The sequence below is a fragment of the Falco biarmicus genome, chromosome 5, assembly GCF_023638135.1.
Source record: "Falco biarmicus isolate bFalBia1 chromosome 5, bFalBia1.pri, whole genome shotgun sequence".
Lineage (NCBI taxonomy): Eukaryota > Metazoa > Chordata > Aves > Falconiformes > Falconidae > Falco > Falco biarmicus.
The window spans coordinates 73,901,981-73,918,478 of record NC_079292.1 but is presented as its reverse complement, the minus strand read 5'-3'; the positions used below and the strand labels follow the sequence as shown (position 1 = coordinate 73,918,478).

The window sequence follows — 16,498 nt, the reverse complement described above, 5'->3', positions numbered from 1 at the left end:
CTGGCATCTATAACTACCACTCTATCTAAATTTTATCTCAATCCCAAGAACTTAAGATGAGGTCTAAAATGCCTACATCTATGAGCTGTAATTCTTCCTCCCAGCAATTTCTACACAGTACTCTCTATAATGTCCTTAACGTACTGCCTATCAGAAAGCATGAGGTCAGAGAGTCTTTGAATCTGCTTACAGTATGTTAGACATCACAATGGTTGTTTTTTTTTTTTTAACAATTTTTTCCACAACCTGAGAAAGCAATTTTCTCCAAAACCTTGAAAAATCAAAGTCAGTACAATTGTTAAACACTTTTATAGGATGCTCATTAAAAACTGACAGAGACAAAATAGCTGGGGACAAATCCTGAAGCATTTGTTCAGTTTAAAGTCTCATTGAATTCAATGTGAGTGTTACTTTATTGAGGACTTCAATACGAGATCCTTTACATGAATAAGGACCTTGGCATTTTGACTGTTAATTATTCTCTGATTAGCTTGCATCTAGTGAAACAAACTAAACACAATATTATCCCCTAAGCTCTGTTCAAGAAATCTCAACTCCAATATTCTCCTCTCCCTGTGAGATCAGAACTCCAACAGTCATCAAAGAAAGTGCTGTACATGAATAGGACTGAAATATCAGAGTTTAGATTCACAGTACAGATTTCAGAGGAGAAGGTTTTTTTCCCTAGCAATAAAAACTTACAGATCTTTCTATGTCTGAATATAAGGCAAAATTCTCTTACTGTGGAATGGCCACTAAGTATCTTATTTAGACCAGGACCCCCTCTTACATTTGTGTGACTCACACACCAGTTCCAAAATGCAGCCTTATGACTTTAACAGAAAGAGATGAGCCAGGCTAAGGTAAAGAGTGAAGATCTTTTAGTAAAGACTAAATGTCTATGAACTTGTGTTTCTGAGTATTTATCTCCCCACAAAAGAAGAGTATGTTTCAGATGGCCTGAAATGATCACAGAGGAGGAACAAGTGTTACAGCAATTTAAAACAAGGTCCCTGTAATCTCATATTCATGAAGTAACACAGACATTATTTCTATATGGCAAGAACAGTATTGACAGTTTAAATGAAGTAAACAAGAAGGGATCACAAGAGAATCTACATAACCAAACAATAATGCCTAATTATTCCTCATTCATAATCCTTAACAGAATTACTATATATATATATATATATATATATATATATATATATATATATAAATTCAGGGAAATGATTCTTGCATACAGCCAAGAGCATAAAATTTTAGATAATAAAATATATTCACTGAAGTGAAGGAGGAAGAAGCAATTTTCCTGTCACTCAGCCTTATTTCGCCATCTTTTTTTTTTTTTTTTTTACCATTAGGTTACATCATCAACAGCTGTTCTCTATGAATGGAGACTTAAAATCCTTCATAAGGATTTCACCTTGTTTCACAACATTTTCACTTTTTTTATGTACATGTTATAAAAGATTAGCTACTATTTAAGTTTTCATTCCTCTTCTGGAGGTGTGGGGGGGGAGAGGTCACAATCCCAGTATACCAAGAGCTGGACTTTGCTGTAACAAGTGAACTACGAGAGCTTTTGACGAGGGGTTGGTGTGTGAAACGAACCAGAGTGCTGTATCAGTGTGTGGGATGAGACAAAAAAGGAAGGGTCATTCACTACAGTGTGTGTGGCAGAAAAACCTGTATCTGAGGGGATGCTTTGGACATCTTGCAGTCTTTGGGCTGTGACTGACGTCAGGCCTCTTCCCTCCTCTTTCACCCCAAGTAGCCTCAAGCAGCTCTCACAGCCAAAAGTCTGCCTCTAATTTTAGTTCCTACTCCTGGCACATGTTGTGTCCTAGATCACTGAAAGCCTTGAATTAACACACTAAGACCCAGTATTAAGCTAAAGAACTGACAGCTTTATGGAATGCATTCAGCTTGGGAGGAAAGCTACCTGGGATTGCCTAAAGAATCCCAATGCCCTCTTCCAGTAGGAACAACATTTGGAGAAAAAAATAATAATATTTGCTCAAACAAATAAATCCCCACTAGCATTTCCACTATCCCAAGATTAGTGAGATTGCAAAGGTGCATCCTAAGAAGAGAAAGTCTGAAGAATGCTACAGCACATCTTTTACCTCCCTTAAAGAGTTACGCAGAAAAGCTTATAAAAGTTGTCTCCCCGTTTCATTTTCCCACACTGGTCCCTGTTTATGCAAATGCAGAAGGTATCTTCATTCTTCTTCTTTTGATGCTTTTTCACCTCTATTTATGCTTAAAGGGACCTGTCTACTAAAAGGGCTGAAGCAGAGGAGTTAAAAAACGGCCATACATGTTTGCTCCTGAAAATGCTTAGGAGTGTTGCAGTTGATAGATTTAGTCTGATTTCTGATGAACATTTATAAAGTACAATATAAGCAGATCATTTGTTAGCAACGACATCTGAGAAACCAAGGATGAAATGGAACTGGCAGCTGAACTCTCTCTCTCTAGCACCTTAATGGCAGTTTGCTCTGTGCTATATTTAAGGCATAAAGCCACCACAAAACCAAAAACTAACAGAGTCTACATTAGAAAAATTGGGAAAATTTTGCAGTCTGACAATGTAAGAAAGCACCTTTTTGTCTTCTGTGGGCCCCATTACTTTAAAATACTGTATAACATCCACTGGGTACTGTGCTCCCCCATCCAGTAACCTGTCTAGCAATAAAATACTGGTAGAAATGGTAATGTAATAACACGACCATCTCAAAAGGACTGCATTTTTTTTTTCAACAGACAGAACATGTTACAGCCTAAACCCCTACGTCATGTGTATTACTCATCTAATGATTTTATGGTTAGTTACAGAATGATTCCCAATGACAGCTTCTTAACTCCTCTGAACTCAGATAGGATTGACTTGGCCAAACTTGTAAAGGAAGAATGCATTTTGCCTGGATATGTGTCCCATACCCCCAAGCTTCACAGGAGCTGTGAATCAATTAGATGACACAGCAAGAGGAAATGCATAAAAAAGACTTAAAATAAAATAATCTTCAGTGAAATGTCTCCATATTTAGTTAAACAGCATTGCTGATTAAGGCTGTACATAAGCTCAGTGTGGAATCCAGAATTGTTGCAGCTGAAAATCATTAGCAAAAGCCTGCTGTCCTCTAGTCTCATTTTCATATATTAATTTCACATACAAGGAAAGGAAACTATCTGGAAATACACTGCTTTATTTAAGTCTAGTATATAGACATCCCCAACAAAAATACATTGCAACAAGGCAGTGATCTTACAGGATTGAGTGAATACACAGTAACGACTACAGTTGAAACCATTTCTCTGGTTAGTTGTTGACTTATCTGCCTGGTTTTTTTTTTCTTCCGCTGGTGCCTGACTCTGTAGGAGATAAGATGCTCAGTTACTGAAACGGGATATGTGTTGTGGGCAAAACAGAAAAGGAAAAAAAAAAAAGTTTAGCAAAAAGGAGCAAGGATGCACACAAAACCGAAAGGCTTTCTTCTTCCATGTGATCTTTGTCTCTAGACTATTTAACTTGAGATTGTGTGGGCTAATCTACAGTACAAAGCTAATGCAACATTCCAAACTGTACTGGAAACACAGGGCACTTGGATAACTACTTCCAAGTTGGGAGAGACACCTTCCTTTCTGATAAAGCACTTGGACACCAGTTGTAACTTTGGGGCTGTATAAATCTTTAGTTGTGACCATTCTTGCTTATCGGCAGTGCGATACAATAACTGTATGGGTTTTTTTCATGGTGGGAAGGAAATTTCCCCTTGGGTATGTGGGCTGGGCCTTTGCAACTACACTTCCTAGATTTTCAGAAAAGATTTCTAAGTAATGGCCAAGTAGCATGTCCCATATACAACAAATTGTCTGTGATTGCAGGCATGTATAAAAAGACTGCTGGACTTCAGTTTCTCTTCCAGCTGTCATCTCCTGTGCTTCTACTATTTATTCCAAGATTTAATAATTGAATTAATTACGGTTAAAAGGCTCAGATGAACAACTGAGCTTCATATCCTTCCCTGCATGCTGCAGTGTATGATCATGTGTGCTAAACTGCTATTTCTCCCTGACAGGAAGAATCTGGCTCTCCATGTCACACACCTGTGCCTCTCCTTCCTTGTGCTGTATAAGCTAGTACGTTCTATACCTCCAAAAGGCAAGTCTGGGTGCTAATTCTTCATCCGCTGTATTTCTTTGATACAAGCATCTCACCATCTGGGAAATACACGTTTCTAGCAATTTATGACTGCAGAGACTTTGTTGTTACTTTTCAGTTCTCTTAATGCTCTTTCTAGGAAAAGGCCTAATCCCTGTCTGCATAGGGGTAAAAAACCAATCCATCTTGGGTTCTTTACAAATCCTGCACAGGGTCAAACGTTACCTGCTTAAAGCTCTTGCATACTCAGCGGGAGTTGTGAACTTACATCTGAGAGCAGAATTTGGCCCACAGCCTTATGAAGTGTCTATTAACTCTCCCACACTCAGAAATAAATCAAGACAAGATTCATCTCACGCACAATGAGCCTAAAATACAAACCATACTGCTCACAAAGAGTAGCCCAGGAATTCAACTTCAGTCACATGGCTCTCTCTTCATTCCTCTGCCTCACGTCAGTAAAAAGGAGAAGAGGGCAGAAGGCTCATGAAATCCCAGGATGTGGCCAGCACAGGGTCCAACCAGAGTGGAAGCCAGCAGGAACCACAAAAGGTGCGCATGTTCCCTCTTTCAAAAACACCAGAGTTGAGAAGTGCAGTGGCACATCTCATTGCCCCTCTGTTCGCTTTGAAATTAATGGTCTTTCTCCAAGTCGGAACGTTCCTCCCCCACAATGCCAATTCTTCCTTGCACAAAGTTGGGAGCAACCACTCCTATTTACACCCTGCCACAACCCTGCATTGCCACCTGTCAATCAGAGCTCCATTTGTCTTCAGGAGAGTGAACAAAGAGGAGGGGGAAGGAAGAAGGTGGGAGGATCTCTGCATTGACCAAAAATGTTTGGGGTGGAAAGGCGTGGGGGAGAAAGAGGGAGAGCGAGATGGAGATAGATTAGAGTGTAACAAACTAGAGAGGAAGATAAACAGAGCCAAAAAGAAAAATGTCCTTTGTTCATTTAAATGGCTCTCTGCTCCCAAGCCCTCTGCATGACTAATGCCACGCTGTGGTGTGTAAACCTCTTGGGCACATAACACAAACAAAGCATAAGTCGGCCTGAACAAACAAAGGCCTAAGCAACAGTGATTGAATTCATCTTAAAACAACAAATCAATTCTTCCCTATTAATGCCCTAAATACCAGCGTAGGAGCACTGTCCTGTTGTAATAAACAGCCATGTGTTCAATTACCGTCTGTTTTCCCAACTACTGCTCTCTTCAGTAATTACACCATGCAATGCATTCTACATTGACATTATATTAATGTGCTGGGAGGAGAGATCTTAAATACGAATTAAATCAAGGCTAAACATCTCAGAAAGCCTTACCAAGTCACGCAAGTGCTAACAGGGCATTCTTCAGCAGAAAGCACAGACTGATTTTCCTTTTTGTTCACTTTTCACTTTCATCCCCCGGCTAAATAAATACATTAAAACACAAGCTTGAAAAAACTCTATTGCCCCAAAGACCACCACAGTAAATCTTTCATAAGCTCTTTAAATGTCCACTTCACCTGTACAAGATCACTGCTCCATGGGGAGCGTTTCGCAAGTATCCGCTTACGTCACATCAGCTAAACAGCAATGACAAAATCCCTTCAACAGACAGGTGACAACAAAGTGAGACAAGAGAAACAAAAGCAGAAAACTTTCTGGACTGAGACAAATGCAGGAGAATAAAAGTTTAAGAGAAGGTTTCTTACCCTTTTGCACAACCGTCAAACAACTTCTATTGACTACTGAATAGCACACAGCAAACAGACCAAACAAAAGATATGATGAAAGATCTATTTACTTGTACAGGGCTCCTTCCCCACCCCACCCCCCACCCCCCAACCTTTCTTTCCACTTCATATACACCCACACTGCACCGTTTGCATTGTGTTGTTAAATAACCAATAGCAACCCAGATGAAACAGTGGAAGGGTTTCTATGATGCTGTCAAGCACCAGACAGATGCTTGGCAGTGTCAATATGGTTCTTTACATTTGGGTTGTGCTAAGGTTTGAAACGAAAAATAAAATAGGAATAATAATACTGAGAGAAAGAAAGAAAGATGGCAACAAGTTAGTGCATGGACATGCAATAAATTTCTAATTCAATGGAGTATCATCCTACCTGCTGGGTTTTACTTCAGTGATTTGAACTGTTATGGAAACAGATAAAAAAAGCTTTGCTTTCTGCTTGTGTACTGGATCGCAAGAATTACAACAGAAACCAAATCAAATTCTGGGGGTGTTAATGACTGCAAATTTCTAGGCCCTCTAGAATGGGCTCATAGCTTTCTGTTGCAAAGACATGCCAAGTTATGTCTAACACATGAAGTACGGTAAAAATTCCAAAATCTGTTTCAAAATAAAATGCCCTAGGTGCTGCAAAACTTTTCTGACTGAGGCTTCAGAAGACACAGAAGTTTGCACATTTGGAGGATTTCAAGTTTGAAAGCTTTTCTAAAATATTACAGTTTACCCTCAAAACCACAGTGCATAACATTCAGATGCATATAAGTGTCTTTTTAACAACTGCTCGTTTGTCCTTCTCAGGTCATTAGATACAAAAACACCCCTGAAACCTTTCCAGGTTTTGAAACTCATTTTCATTTGACTAGTTTGAATTTTTTCATTTCAGCTGCCAAACCAAGTCAGGAGAAAAGCTGTTTCCACCTGACCCAAAATGTTTTATTTAAGCCTAATTTAAATGTTTTCACTTCTCTTTCAGATTAATCATCTTAAACATCTAAAAACAAAAAATATCAATTCCAATGGAACATTTTGTCTAAAAATGTTGACTGTTCCAAATTTTCTAGTCTTTTTGGCTAAAATTAACTTGTTGAATTGCTAAATGGTATCAAGCCTTAATTACTATTTAACAGGTTTTAGGGTGGTGTGTCACCCCCCTGCCCCTTACTCTGTTTTGAGCGCATTTTGGATTTATACATTACAGTATAGAAATCACACGCATATAGCATGTTTTCTCCTGAGGCAACACGGAAACCACAATACAATTAAACTGTATGAGAAGAAAATATGATGAAAGGAGTCTGCCAGTGCAGCTTAATTTACAATGCAGGAGATGTATACAATTATGTGAAAGTGGCAACGTACAAACCACCTTAAAAATATCGATGTTAAACAGACAGTAACTAATAAAAGTAAGCAACAGCTTCAAACTTCAGAGTGTTTTTACAAGGCTACTTCATTAGCTAAATAAGCAAGTGGGAGTTGCTGCAAATGTCGCTCCCTGCCATACTAGAGGCTTTCCCTTGCTTCTGGTAAACAGAAGACACAAGACAGCCTTGTGAATAGCTCATGGCACAGACTGAGATCTAAAGCTAATCAGACAGGATGATAGGTCATCTTAATCAACTTCAAAAAGCCAATCCACATGCTCATCCCAGCTCCTCGCCTCTCCTTCCCTGATCACCCGCTCCCTCATTTGGCCGCATTTTCCCCATCCCCCTCCACTTACTTCCCACAAATTGTGCTGTTAAGAAAGAACATGGGGAGCCCTTCAGGTCTCAGCATCCTGGGCGCAGGTGGTGGGGAAAACTTTGAAGTGAGCTCTCCACTAACTCTAGAGCTGGCCGTGCCTCCTCCATAAGCAGCTCTTATTAAAAAAAAGACCAAGTATCCACTAGAACAAAACCAAGCAGGCCTATTTAATTAGGGCAAATGCTTGATATCCACTTCTTCATGTTAAACCACACAGTCACACAAGCCTGGGAGGTCTGATTAATTTTAATATGCACGGTCGTGACAAGCGCCTCGGGGGTAAGAGAGAGGGGGGAAAAAATGCCACAAACCCTGCTAGCTTGACAAATAGGTTTCAGCTAAATGTTGTGTATGTTGCCCAGATTAAGATGTTACTATTCAGCAAGGGCTTGAACCTTTAATATGAGGGACAAGAGGCCTGAGAAACAGGTGGCTCGCTCTTCACTCTTGAATAAATGACATCCCCAAAAGCTGTGCCACATAAACATAGAGAAAGAGCTGGCACAATCCCTCATGTATATTTGTATATTACCAGTCTGGGTCAGAGGTTTCTCCAGCAGTGATCCAAGGACTGAAATGAGGCTCAGAAAGCTAATGGCTTTTCTGGGGGAGGGGGAAATGTATTAAAAAAAAAGAAAAGAGAGTGAGAGCGCACACAAAAAAAAATAATGAAGGTAGACTGCAAATTGATCTAGCTGGAATACACTAGGGGCAACAGGCATATAAAAATTATGTAGGGGTAAGAGTGGCAGCAAGTTTTGAAACCCCCTGTTGAAACGAATAATGGCTATTGAACAGTCTGGCTACATAAGGAATTAGGGGCAGACAGGAGCTCAAATGATTATTTTGGTCTTGGTGAGCCACTTACGTGCTGCATTGTAAAAGATGGGAAGTGAGAGATCAAGCATTTTGCTTTAGCTGCTGCTCATCCAATATTATGGAGTGAAGGTACCCTGGAAGGAAATTTTAATTATGGAGTTCTGTCACAGAAGACTTTCATTCTGAAACAGGGAGGGGGAGAGCGGCTGCATCTTCTCTCCAAAAGCACAAGTTTCCTAAATCTTGACCATAATGCTTTCTTCTATATTTAAAGATGCTGTATCAGCACCTCAGGTGCCTTTATCAAAAGAGAAAAGAAAAATCCAAAAGCTACAAACCTTTGAGGATGTAAGCAAGACAAACTTGGAAGGGAATCTAAGCAAATTTTGAAAACATGCATTGAAATAAACTGTGACTATCAGGCTAAACTATTAGGAAGGAAAACACTTTAAAACTGAAGGTGACAAATGAATAAACTTCAGTTTGAGCAAGTAAGAGCTGGCAGGGCTTCAAACTACGCTACCTCTGTTCTAGAGTTAAAGCGCTTGTTAATAAAGGTTTAAGCTACTACAGCATTAAACAGTGGCTTTTCTTCATATAGGCCTACTTCATAAATTTTATCTTTTAAATTCTTTTAGATTATTTTTTATTTTTATCAGCAGTACATGAATGCACGTTTCCATATGGCAGGGTCTTTGAAAGAAGTCCATGGAAGTTTGATGCTGTTTGCTCTATAAGAAAAGACACACTTTCTGAGGACAGACTGCATAGATGAACATGGAACCACGACGCACTCGGAGCATCCTTCCACAGCAGCAGTGGTGTATGAACAAAACTTAAAAGTACTCAACTGCAAAGTATCCTTGTTTGTCCTTCAGTAGAACAGCATTACAAAGCCTCTTCAACATGTACTTTGTCAAAGGGACAGTGAAGAACCAAATAAAAGAAATTCAAACCTCAACCAATTAGAGTATCCTTAGGCTCTTCCCGAATCTGTTCACTTTATTTCTTCCCGTCTCATCAGATGTGATTTAAAAACTAGAGACTGCATGTCAAAGATCTCCCCTTCTTGTGCCCATTAATGATCTGCTTTGGAATTTATGGCTTGAGAAGAGGGAGACCTCTTTATTTCTTTACAAGATATGTTGATTAAAAGTTTGATAATAGTAGAAGATATTCTGGGATCTTATTTCAACTAAAGAGCCTGAATTCACAATGTTTCACATTTATAGACTACAGAACTGCTTAAATAACAGCCATTTAAATTACCATATGGACAGGTGGTGTGATTTATAACGTAAACTTAAACATCAAACAAAAATAGCCTTTGGGGGATGTTCAGAAGACAAAAAGCATGCCCAAGAGGCCTTTCTCATCCCTTTCTTTCCAACAAAGTAATTACTTATAGTAGTGCAGCATATTCTAATACAAGGCTCTCATACTCCCATTGCTTGCTAAAACTCACATTGCCTGCAAACATACATATTACCTGCTTACTAAACACCTGAGGTTAATTGTTCCTGCTCAGAAGACCTAAGGACTACTACACTGAAATTATAGAGTAGGAAAAATATTAAACACTACATCAACCAAATTCTTGTGTGTGTGTGTTTTTATATATATTTACATCTAAATATATATAACACATGCATTTTATGTACATCTGTGTACATGTATTTATATAAAATTCAAAGTATTTATTTAAATGGTCAAACCAAATTGAGTTTCAGAGGTTATTTTAGAGAATGAGCCACGCCGATGAATGAGTGTGCTCCCACACGCACACATTCATATGAACAGTCTCTGTGGTAAGATAGATGCCCATATGAATCCCTTTATTGAGAATTCCTACAAATTCTGTACAATAACATAGATCTGGACTCAGAAGATACAGCATAGAAACTTGAAAGATAAACAGATACATAACCTGTTACAAACATATACTGCCAAAATGGAAAAAGGAGATTGATTCTTAATTAAAAGTTAGGACATGCAAAGAGCCGGTGCGTACTCAGGCTTATTCTAAAAATAAGAGAGAATTTACTTGTTTGCCTATTTCTTTTCCAGAAGCCAAGCCATACATTTAGAGGAAGGGCTAAACAGATTTCAGAGATTTAATTTTCCACAAGCCCAGGCCACAAATTAAAATATAGCAATCCAATCCCATTAATAGTGCAAGAAAAAGCTAAGTGGCTGCTTTGGTCTTTGCTTTCATGAACTTGTGTCAAGCTCAGTGACTTCAAAGAGATTTCCATTTCATTTCTACAAATGAGGAGAACAGACAGACAGAGAGTCCCTGCCATCCTCTGATGCCTTAAGAAAACAGAAGAAAAACATGCCTGTATCTCATTCGCCTAATGATTTTAGCTGCAAAAAGAATCCCATGGTCGGCAGACAACCCTCAGGGCAAGGGCTGGAGGTCTGTCACAGTATATAAGGATTCTCCAAACCCACTCCATTATCTTCATTATTGTATACCAGGAATAAAAGGGGACTGACTCCCCTTCTGAAGTTCAAGTTAGAGAGGACAGAATGTTTCATGTAAAATAACATTGTGTGACTTCAGTAATAGGTTTATGCCTCTGGGGGCCTAATACTAAAGCTGCATATAAGGATTTTCCGCAGAATTTGAGAAAAGAAAAAATGACCACTGTATTTACAATGAGTAAAATTCCACAAGCTTTAGATTCACCAAAACGCTCTATGTCTCTGTGTCAGTGTGACTCATTGTCATTTGCATACTTCCATACAGCAGGAGTAAAATGGCAAGTTTGGGGGTGGTGGGGAGAGCACGGAGCTTTAGAGCAAATGAAAACAAAAACCATATGCATAGGCAAAGAGGAGAAAGTAACAAGCTTTTCAAAAGTTCTTAGGAATAAACAGATAGCATCACTTCCTACAGGGGACATTGACCAAGGGCATATATACAACAAATCAACATGGAAACCATTTATATGAACAGTGATGCTTCCCTTGTCAGCTCATGTGTGTGTACATGTATGTGCTTACACATATGAACACATACATGTGTCCATTTGTGCACTCTGAGCAGTATGTTTCATAACACTCTAAAAATACTTGTCTTTTACTGACAACTTTACTAAGTGTTAACTCTTACTTTCCAACAAACATGATTTAAGAAAACCATTTACCTTGTATCAATACATTTTCTTAAAAACAGTCAGACCTGTTATCAATATTTTGGAATATCTCACTTGTCCTCAAAACTCGTTCCAGAGAAGAGAAGTCTTCTCCCTGACTGATACGAGGTTTGGATCAAGACCTGAAGTTGTCTACTAGCCTTTCTCTTGCTTCTGGTTTTGAAGAAACAGGCCATTTGAAAGAATGCTTCAAAAGCCAATTTCCCACAGTAATTCAGAAGATAATTTCAAACAATAAAAACAGAGCAAACACAGCCCATTGTACAAGTTAAATAATATATAAACTTTTGAGTACACAGCGAAATGGAAATCTGGCTCATATCTGGTCTTTGAAAGATTCGCAGGAAATTGATTTAATTAAACCTCAGCTACTGGTGCAAATGTTTCCCTTTCTTCCCAAAGGGAAATAAAGTATTATATTATTGTTGTTGACATAATGCAGCAAAGCCTAACCAAGATTCCTGGTCTTCTCCTACAAAGCTGTACAAACTAGCAAGACTAAAAATTATCACTGAAATACACAGTGAAAATACATTGTTGAATTGTTACCTACATGTACTACCAAAGCATTCCAACTTATCACTTATCTTATTCACAGGGAAACTCATTAATATGACCTGACTAGCAACCAGTCATGACTGACAACTTTACTTCAGCACTATGTGAAGAAGACATGACAGTAAGTAGATTTTCTGCTGGAGTTCAAACAGAGAAGACACTGCTTACAGTAGTACATGCTTCTTTTAGGCAAAAAAAAACTCCACCTCGTATTTGTGGAGGATCTCTAAGAACAGTCTTGCCATCTGCACGCAGAAATATATATTTTTTTTAATTAGCCACTCTAAAAACAATCATGTTGGCTGAAGGGGGAGGGAGACTTGTCAAAATGATGTATTTGTCCCTCACCACCTTTCAATGCTCTTATGCAAGTCTAATTTTCTTCCTAGCCAGCTCACCTCTCTGGCCTCCTTTGTTTCATGTCCCATTTCCCATTCTCTTCTAACTTCTGAACTTTTGTTAGTTCGCTTTTAAGGAGAAAGGGAAAAAAAAAAAAACCCTAACCCTTTCCTATTCATTTTTTCCTGGACGGGGAGTAAGCAGAGACATGAATATGGCACCCTCATAATGATTTAACTAGGGCTTAATGAAATTTTCATCACAACCTGCTGTTCATTTTAATGGCCTTTGAAAGACAATAGAACAATGGCTAGAGGGAAGAAAAGATTTTCTGTTGCATGCATTTGCAAAGCCCAACATTCAGTTGCTCCCCCTCCTCTCTCTCCCAATCTCTTCACAAAGCTGTAGATCTTTTGTTTGTACTGTATATTTTCATTTTAGTAGAGCTGAGATAATGGACAGGCTCTGTAACCACTCATGTCTATCTGTGTCCTTTTCTTAATGGAGTCTGTGCAGCTTGTACAACCTCATACTCAACAGAGTATTTATACATCACCCAGAACCCCCTGCTCTTTCCTCTCTTGTATATGAAAAGTCTGGTGTCCTTCCCTCCCACTCCATACCATATACAGGAAAGATCTTTTCCATTCAAAAGTACAAGGTAGGTCATGGCACTGACCGTTAAGTCAACGTAAATGCAAAGTAAAATGCTATGATTATATGTAATATTCCAAAAAATGCTTAGAGAAAGAATTTGTTTCCCAGCAGCCCCATACTGCACACTCCAGTCAAGAAGAGAAAACTAATTTACCATCCTGTTATGCTCACGTATGTGATGGTGTGGCTGTGTTTGCACCTGTACTTTCATTCCAGTATGCAGGTTGTCCTAAAATTTTCTTGTAGGTGCTGTCAGTTCATGCTTCAACACTGAGGTGGGCTCTGAGGGCCATGCTTTTAAAAATTTGAAATAGATTTCTACAACAGGATAGGTGAGTGTAAATGAAAATAAAGCCTTAGTACTGAGCATTAGGGAACAAGGTTCAGCATGTTCACACAACACCAACTGGCTCACAGTCCCCTGAAAATCTAGCTGTAGATATGCATGCTGGATACCTATTGAGAATACAGTTAGAACTTCACCTTCCAGTCAGGGGGTTGAATCTGTCCCAAATAGGTAGGAACTGAAAATCTTACTTAAAAGCAAGCTGTTCTGTGGCTTCTCAGAAGCGACATGTTTGGTTTTAGTCTCTGCCCACAGAGCACAAGTGGCATTGCCACCAACTGGACATACAGTCTCAAAACCAAACTGATTCTCCAGAGATGATGCCTATATGCCATGGTTGAAACTTGCTGACCAGGTATAATGTAGAGAAAGCCCATAGTGTTTCTGTTTGTATAGGACCTGCACTACATGACATGACAGGACGTGTTCCACACAAAAGCTTTAATGAATTCGAGATTTAACTTCTTACCTTTGAAATAATGACATGTCTACTAGATAACTTCACAAAAACATTGATATTAATGATAATGTTGCTTTTTGCTCTAGAAATGGGGGAGGAAGGAGTAGTGGTGTAGATGACCCCCAGGCTGTCAGAGTTACAGCGTTCATTGTACCCATGTTGAGGAGGCTGCTGTGTCTACTACAACCGTGACAAAAAGACTGTTATGTCAGACAAAGGCTCTCATTTGGGAGAAGCTAAAAATGTTAGCTATGATGGGATATTGCTGATATTTATCTCAAATGTAGACAAGAACTATTAGTTCTTTACTTCAATTTTGCTAGCAAGAAAAAGCACGTGGAGCAGAAAATGGGAAGATTAAAAAGTACATGCATCCAAAGAATCTGCAGAAAAGAAAACAAAACAGAAAATTTTCGCCAGTTTCCCAGGCCTTACCTTCTGGCTCATTTTTTATGAGCTCTTCCATTTTTCTTTGCTTAAGGGTGTCTACAACATCCGCTAGGCTCCCTTTGCGCCTTTCAGGGGTTCCCAGGGCCGTGCTGGACAATGATTCTCCACTCTGACGCCCACCTTCTTCTGCCTTCAAGGGTGAGGTAGATGAGTTGTGCGGGGCAAATGAAGACATCACTTTATTGCCATCAACTTCCTGAAAGGGGAGAAAACCAAGATGAAATATTTCTTTCTTTTCTTAAAGAAGAAAAAAATAAAGATTGGAAAGAAAAAACAATCCTTTGTTCTTTGACTTCATTGCTGTTTGTTCCTCTGTTGAAACCTTTAAAAAGGCATGCAATGCTTCAAAAACACCCAGAACAAAGCCCATCCATAAAGCATAAACCAAGATTACAGCCTGAAGTGAACAAAGATTAGCTTGCAAGAGAAACATAAAATACAGTTTTTCCCTAATTGAGAAGAAGTGGTGTACTCGTAGGTTTCCTAATAACAATGGTATTGATTACCTTTAATTGTTTGCTCTTTTACAGCTTTCTTTCGAAAAAATCTTCAATTTTTACAAGGACCATTAATTTCCTGACTTTAGAAGGTACTTAATGCCTTGATGGCTAGTTGTTGTAAGAAATGAAATAGTAACTAAGTATTAAATGCCCTTTGCCATATGACTGACTTTAACTCACAGTTCAAGCAGTTCTCCCATCTATAAAGGATGAAACAATTGTTTTCTGTTTTCTAATTACCTTTCTATTCTCCTCTTCCATCTCATACCTCCAGTTCTTGCAGAGACATTATTTTTCACAAAGGTGGCCCTAATGACTTTCACTGGCAGCACAATGGCAAAACTCTGTGACTTCCTAGAACGTACACACAATCCTCCTCATGTGAGAGTCCACAGAGGTCTACTCATTAATTTTAATGGAAACCAAAACTGGTTCCAGCATCTTCAAACTTGCCTTCATTAACATGAGAGCCTTCTACTCCACGCCTCCTTCAGCATAAAGCAATGTTCTCTGCGTATGTTCCTTTCCCCTTTCATGTCTCTTTTGTATCCTACCTTTCTGTACACATCTCTGAAACCTTTTTTCCCTTTGCTAACATATGCCATCTATACTTGGCAAAACTTAGGTCACTGTCTCTGAACAAAGCTTGCTGCAGGGTACATACAATGCATAACACAATGCTGCAAACATGAACAGTTTTTATTTTGATCAGATTCTCCAGAAGTTTTGTGGGTTTTTTCTTTTTCATTATCCTATTCCCTTACATTTTTGCACTCTATATGTTTAATGAATATTATTTCTAAAAAAGTCACTGGATCATCTTGTGATCCAAGTTACAGACTTGGCTGAAAAAATCTTAATTTTTAAATTGTTTTCATTGTATAAGGTATGAAAGTGACACATATACTCTTTTTAGTGGTTTGTGTTGTATTTCTAGCATTTTATTCCTAAGTAATTTTTGGTTTATCTTGTTTAATAAACCCCAATATTTCAGAAAAAAAATTGTCTTTTCATAAATAGAACATAAATTGCTAAAAGTTATCTCAATAAAATTTGGATAAAGCAACATGAAAGATATGCAGTAAAGAATGTGTTTGTTTTCACAGACTACTTTGTTTCGGCAAAAAGATTACCTTTGGTTGAGAAAACTTTTAGTGCAAACAGTTTTGAGCTGCTTGAATGTGTTATACTAGTGAATAAATTCCCTAACAGAATCGGATTTAACTGAGATTACAATCTGGGCCATCATATGCCCCAAAAGCCAAACCCAGTGATGTTAATGACAGACTTTCTACTGACGTCAATGAGCTTTTGACCAAGCCCTAAAAAATTTTCCAACTTTAGTCAACAGACATGCTCTTTTTTATTTCTTGCAACTCCCTCAATTTTTGTTCTGCACTTGGAAAATTACTAGTTGCTAACACCAGACTTAAAAAATTAGTTGGAGCCAAACACAATTTTTTTCACATATATAGACCTGAATAAACTGTTTTTTAACACAGATACAGACAAGCAAAGTATTTTAACTTCAGTATCGGTTCAGATTTATCTAAC

General features: G+C 38.5%; 1 protein-coding gene across 11 annotated transcripts in view; it reads right to left on the bottom strand.

The window, feature by feature from the left end:
- Positions 1 to 16,498, bottom strand: part of SOX5 (SRY-box transcription factor 5) — a 297,069-nt gene that overhangs the window by 210,826 nt on the left and 69,745 nt on the right. For all 11 annotated transcript variants that reach the window (XM_056340467.1, XM_056340470.1, XM_056340476.1 and 8 more), the window contains one exon: positions 14,430 to 14,640. In XM_056340467.1, the coding sequence (XP_056196442.1) occupies positions 14,430 to 14,640 (211 nt within the window). The remainder of the gene's footprint in view (positions 1 to 14,429; positions 14,641 to 16,498) is intronic.